The sequence below is a fragment of the Pleurodeles waltl genome, chromosome 11, assembly GCF_031143425.1.
Source record: "Pleurodeles waltl isolate 20211129_DDA chromosome 11, aPleWal1.hap1.20221129, whole genome shotgun sequence".
Classification (NCBI taxonomy): domain Eukaryota; kingdom Metazoa; phylum Chordata; class Amphibia; order Caudata; family Salamandridae; genus Pleurodeles; species Pleurodeles waltl.
In genome coordinates, this window is record NC_090450.1 from 506,395,375 (window position 1) to 506,401,374 (window position 6,000).

General features: G+C 45.4%; 1 protein-coding gene across 4 annotated transcripts in view; it reads right to left on the minus strand.

Moving 5' to 3' along the window:
* Positions 1 to 5,531, minus strand: part of LOC138265821 (uncharacterized) — a 284,844-nt gene extending 279,313 nt beyond the window's left edge. For all 4 annotated transcript variants that reach the window (XR_011199430.1, XR_011199431.1, XM_069213889.1 and 1 more), the window contains exon 1: positions 5,150 to 5,531. Coding sequence is in view for 2 of the 4 variants with exons in the window: in XM_069213889.1 (XP_069069990.1) it covers positions 5,150 to 5,528 (379 nt within the window). In the remaining 2 variants the exon portion in view is untranslated. The remainder of the gene's footprint in view (positions 1 to 5,149) is intronic.
* Positions 5,532 to 6,000: the final 469 nt, after the last annotated feature.

The window sequence follows — 6,000 nt, forward strand, 5'->3', positions numbered from 1 at the left end:
CTGTCCTGACTACCCAACTAGATCCCTAGTGCTGATTTTTGTTGTCATAGGCAAACATGGATCATGAATGTGCACCATGATATAGGCCTGTCTCATGGACAGCTGTCTTGTTTGTCTAGGTTGGGGCCCAAAGCGTTTCTCACATAGCAGTGGAATGCTACCACCTTCACCAAGAGTTAGGCAGCAGGAGTGCGGTGGTGTCAGCATACTGTGTAGTGATCAATAGGAGTGAACAGGTCCTTTTTAGGGTCGGGCGCGCAAAGCGCTCTGTCCCCGTTGTAATCTCTGATTGGGCGTTTAACTACGCCCATGTCACACCCATCAGTTTGGTTGGTTTGTTGGCTTGCCTTTTAAAATTCGCTTGATTTCATTAGTGAAAGCCATGCATACGTAATGCCTTTTCTGGTGTTTAGCCCTCCATGAGTGCACCGGCCAGCAACTGAAAACATAAGAGGCACCATGTTTTCCATATGGTTTCCGGAATACTTTTTCTCTTTATTTCGTAGGCAGCGCAATCTCCCTGTGCAGTAGTCCAGCGCTTTGCATGACATCGACCCTGTTACATGAATATTTGCACTTTTGCCGGTTACATGGATAATTGCACTTTTGCCAGTAACATGGATAAGTGCACGTTTGCCGATACGTTTGACTACGACCGAACTTCTGTTTCTTTATGTGTGTCTGCTTCATGCTCATGGCCACCGTCGGTTCACTTATGTGAAACTGTTTTACTTTTCATTTTCAGTTTATGTGGCAAGAAAAGTCCAGTTAGGAGTGTACAACGCTAATAGCTCTAACTCGAACAAACGCGAGACCCATTGCATTGCAAATGCTTGCTAGGGTGTGTCACTAGAGTGAGGTCTACTGTGTGCTTAACTCACCCTTGGCCTACTTTGGTTTAGTGTGAAGTGCTGCACAGTGCAGAAGAGGTGTATCTGGGCTGGATGTATGTGTGTTCGGGAAGGGTACAATACAGGGATAATTCAGTATTGTGAAATGCGTGCATAGTAAATACACATGCTAGGTGTATATGTCCTTATGAGTGTTACAGTACCAGAAGGATCTAGTGGTGTGCACTGCGTGTAGTATAAGTACATGTACTGTGTGTATATGTACCTGTGAGTGGTACAATACATGAAGGGTGCAGTGTGTGAATGTTAAATGTATATGGTAGATGTATGTGTGCCGATGAATGGTACAGTACATTAAAGATACAGTGCTGGGCAGTAAGAATGTTAAGTGCCTATGCTGGATGCATGTGTGTCTACGACTGGTACAGTACATGGAAGATACAGTGGTGTGCAGTACTAGTATACTATAGATAGCTGGACTAGGTGTATGTGTGCCTGTGAATGGTACAATACTTGGAGGGCCATGGGTTCCATTTTGGGAGATTCAGGCCCACATGGTGAAACATGGAGAGGAGGTAAAGAGATTCCCACCAGAAAGATGTTTATTGCTGCATTCCTGTGAGCCGGGTGGGACACACACTAGGGAGAGGAGAGCCATTCATCTCCTGTACACCCTAAAGGGTGCTCTTTGATTCTGTGAGAAGTCACAAGGAAGAGGCATGGGCACCTCTTAAGAAGGAGATAGAGCTGATAAGAGAATCATAAAAAGTGTGGCTGGGGGGCCCTGGTCTAACCTTTTGATGCACATATCATTGCGGTTGGAATCTAGGTGTAAAGTCTAATCACTTCCATGGCCTGTATTTTTGGACTTTCAACTTTGAAAACACTCCTGCTGTGGCAGATGTCTTTTCAAGAGAAAGAGGGAGTAGAGGCATGACCACTGCAAAAGAGGCACAACCCCAACATAAAACTTTAAAGACTCATTCCCTAAATCACATTTGGTGTCTGGAATCTGGACTATAAGAGGTGGAGTTTGAGATTCCAAAAATTGTCATTTGTCAAGCAGCCAGACAGGCTGTGTGAGGAGGGGAAGCTCTGCAAGACTTCTTGCTGTGACCAGGATTGGGGACCAAGGCCTGCTAGTCTCCCCGATGGGTGAGCAGGCATCACCCAGAGAATCCAAGGGCACCTGCAGTGGAACCTGGACCACCAGCCCCTGCCTGCTTGCCAAGACTAGTGTGCCCTGTGAGGAAAAGCAGAGCATTAGAGGGAGGGAGGTCCAGTAGCGAGCCCTGTCGAGTGGACTCCTTGTGGGAGGTGTGAGGAAACTGCTGCAGCACTGATCTGGTTGTCAGGTGTGTGCAGGACAAAGTTGGCTGGTCCCCATATGTCAAGAGAGGGCCACCCTGAATTAAGCTGTGTGTTGCACTGTGCTGATTGGGCCACAGCTTGTGTGCAGTGCTGAGTGAGCAACCCTGTTTGCCAGGAGGATTTAAGCCGTGTGTTTTACTGTGCTGACTGGGCCAGAGCTTAAGTGTAGTGCTGAGTCAGCAACCCTGTATGCCAGGAGGGGCCGCCAAGGAAAAGGTTGCTGTGCGGTAAAGGCCATACCCTTGTGCGATAGTGGACAGTAACCGTGTATACCAGAAGGAGCCACCGTGAAGGATTTCACCATGCTGATCGAGCAGGAGTCTGTGTGCTCCTGAGAGATGCAGTGACTGTGTAGGAAAGAGGGGGTTACCGGGAGCATTAAGTACTGCAACCTGATCTGCTATCACCCACCGAAGAAGTGATGACACTGTGGGAGCACCAGCACACCATCACCCAGGTGAAGCACCCAAGACAGGATCATCGCTCCCAACACTCCACCGGTAGAGGAACACTTACCTTGCAGGAGGAGCAGCAGAAAGCCTCCAGGTCGCTTTGGGAGAGAGATCATAAGTGAGAGACTGTACCCACTGAGGGTAGCCGCTGGGTTGCATACGGACGACTCACCTGAACTCAGTTACAGTCGCTGTGAGCTCCCATTGATGTGGCTAACTCAGGAACTCTAGACTCTTCACTCATGCCGGTGCAGGTAAGACTGGTTTCAGGCCTGTCAGACCCAGGGCAACTTTCTGGTAGTAGCACTCCGGAGACGGAACATTGTTGGCGTTAACTTAAAGTCAAAAGTGGACTCTTGAGATGTGGACTGCTAGTGAGGCATACCCTGGATGTCACGAATAGTGAATGGGGGATAACCACTATCGCGAGGAGAGAGTGGGACGGGTAAATGCCAAAGAAACACTAGAGCCCCGACCTCAGAAGGAACTGTGTGATTGTTTGTGAGTGCCGTATTTTTCCTTTGTGTGGTTAGCGGTAGAAAATAAAATACTTCTCTTTTTCCATAGAAGTGGGTATTTGGCAGAACTGTGATTTATTGCTGCAGCTGAGCACAATTAGGGGCAGATTTACAAGAATGTGGCAAATCAGGTATGATGTGCCACTTTTCTTGCGCCCCCTAATGCTACCGCAATAGCGTCGTATTTACACTACGGTGCACCATGGCGCAAGTTAGCACAGTAGCATCAACATTTTTTACGCTATTGTGGAGCATTGGTCGACTAGCGCCAAAAACTATGGCACTAGTCCAGCAATGCATGGGGAGCCCATTGGAAACAATGGGAGCATCACTTTAATGCCTACCTTAGGGAGGTGTTAAAAATGACGGCAAAAATGGTGCAGTGAAATCTAGTAAATTCCACTGAACAATTTTTCTGGGCCGCCCAGCAGGGGAATGCCCCCCTTACATACATTATGCCTAGCGCAGGCATAATGTGAGCAAGAGGTTACAAAGTGCCGCAATGCTTGCACTGCGCCACTTTGTAAATCTGGCGTGGGAAAAAGGCCCCCTTAAAGCCACCTTAGCGTAAATAAAAAATGACACTAGGGTGCCGCAAGGAGGCGTTAGGGGCTTGTAAATCTTTTCTTCAGAGTTGTGAGCTGGTGTTCACTGTCCTGCACCACACCTTCCCCCAAAGGGAGCCTTGGACTGCTTGGACCATGCACTGTGAGTGTCAAGTGCAGAAGAGTTACTTGGACCAGTTACTCAGGATCAATTGTAAATAAGTTCCCAGGACATCATGAGTAAAAGGCCTCAACCCCACGATTGGGATTAGGAACCCCTGTGTGCCCCATGACCCTCCAACAAGGTTTCTGAGAGATTCAGATACGGAATTCTGGACGACCTCAGTGAAAAATATACTGACTCTCCCCCAATGAAATTTGTTGAAACTGCCATGCGTTCAACATAGCCCACACTTTGCCTGCTTAGGGTTTACGCAGCCACCAGCAGAACGTAATGGAGGACTTTTACTTTGCAGTTTCAGTTGCACACAACACAAACATTTTACATAAATGACCATCAGCACTTTTGTTCAGGTGTCAATCAGGCTTGGTGTTGCTGGACCTTAAAAAACTGATGCCAATGGAATGGAGGGAACAAAAACATTTAGTTTGTCACTTCAAAAGTGTTTAAGCTAAACTGTTTTTGGAGGCAGGTTTTTGAGTTTTCCAAGGCCTTTGAGCAAGAGATATGCATGCACTGCAAGGACAGATATCTGTCTATATTAGTAATAATTACAATAATGACCATTTATATCGTTCTTGATGGTAAGTCTTTACTACTACTCAAACCCTATGTGGCAACCTTAAAATAACAAAAGGTTGAGAGAAACAGTAGGGTTCTACATTTATTCCTCCTATTGAGCATGAAGCTTCTAGATGCAGGTTCATAACTCACTGAGATATACAAGGACTGTAACTTGGAAGGAGGACAAGTACTCAAATATTTTGATGCGTGTGTCTTAACCCGTACAACATATTACAATTCGGTCTGATTATGACGAATCAATCCAGAACAGATTAACCATCACATTTGTTGGTACTTATTCAATTTCCAGGACTGGCGCCGTACTGTAACCGCAGTCAACAGATGACAAGTGGCACATTGCAATTGATTGTTGAAACGTTATGTGCTGGAAAGACATCGTACCATAACGCTTTAGTAATCTGACCCCACTTAAGTATAATGCTTTATTTAAAAAAATAACATTCTCCGACACAAATATCCACAATACCGACGGAGCCCCAATACGTTTCAATAACATGTTTAAAATGAACCAGCATCAATGCTTCAGGAGGATAGTTGTTACTAAAGTGCATCAGAGTGAAAGTCTAGTGCACGTAAGGGTGTGCAGTGACACAATCCGTATTAGCGAAAAAAGTGCAGTAGATACAACCCTTCGTCTGTCTCTCACCTGTGATATCGTCCTTTCTGCGAACAAACTTCAGAGTGGTGTCTGCTGGGTCATAGAGTTTCTCCGTCATCTTCACAGTATAAATGAAAAGACACAGCGAGAGGGATATTATTGTCAGGGTCTCAGCGGAAGCTTTGTATTTTGTGAGGTAAGTGCGCAACTGGGGCCCGTGACCGGCGAGCAGTGGTTTCGCTTTCTGTTCTCCACTTCCCACAACACGGAAGGGACTTTTTGCAACTAACATGAAATGTGATGACGTCGGTCTGGGATGATATGGTGGCGTGAAAAACGTAGCCAGAGACTGAGGCGCTATAATAAAAAAATAAAAAAAATCGAATAATTTATGATTACGTATAGCATACATTGCGATAGGAAGCATAACTTCTTGTCGGCGACCACAGGTTTTACAATTGACTTGTTTCTCACACAGTAGTTTACTACACGTTATTTCTGGTCGTGTTATTTGTGGAGGGGTAAGCGACTGTGGTCAAGGGCAGTGGTGTGTGAGTGCCGGTCCTTGGCCAAGAGCCAACGTACGAGCCAAGCTCTCGAAAGATATAACTAAAGCAGGCAACAAATGGCACGAAAAATAATAAAGATTTTAAAATGGAAAAAAAGTATTTTTGAACATTTCTCAGTGTCTCAAGTACCTACGTCCATATTACTGAATCGTGACATTTATTTAAAGTAACTTTTTTAAAAAAATGAAAAGTTCTAGAATACCAAATGCCATGATGGCACTGCCACAAGTTACACAAAATTTGTCGGCTTATCAAGTTGTCTTTTTATACAGCAAATATTGTTATTAAATGTGAAGCAAGGCTGTGTTATATTAGTCACAAAACTGCGTA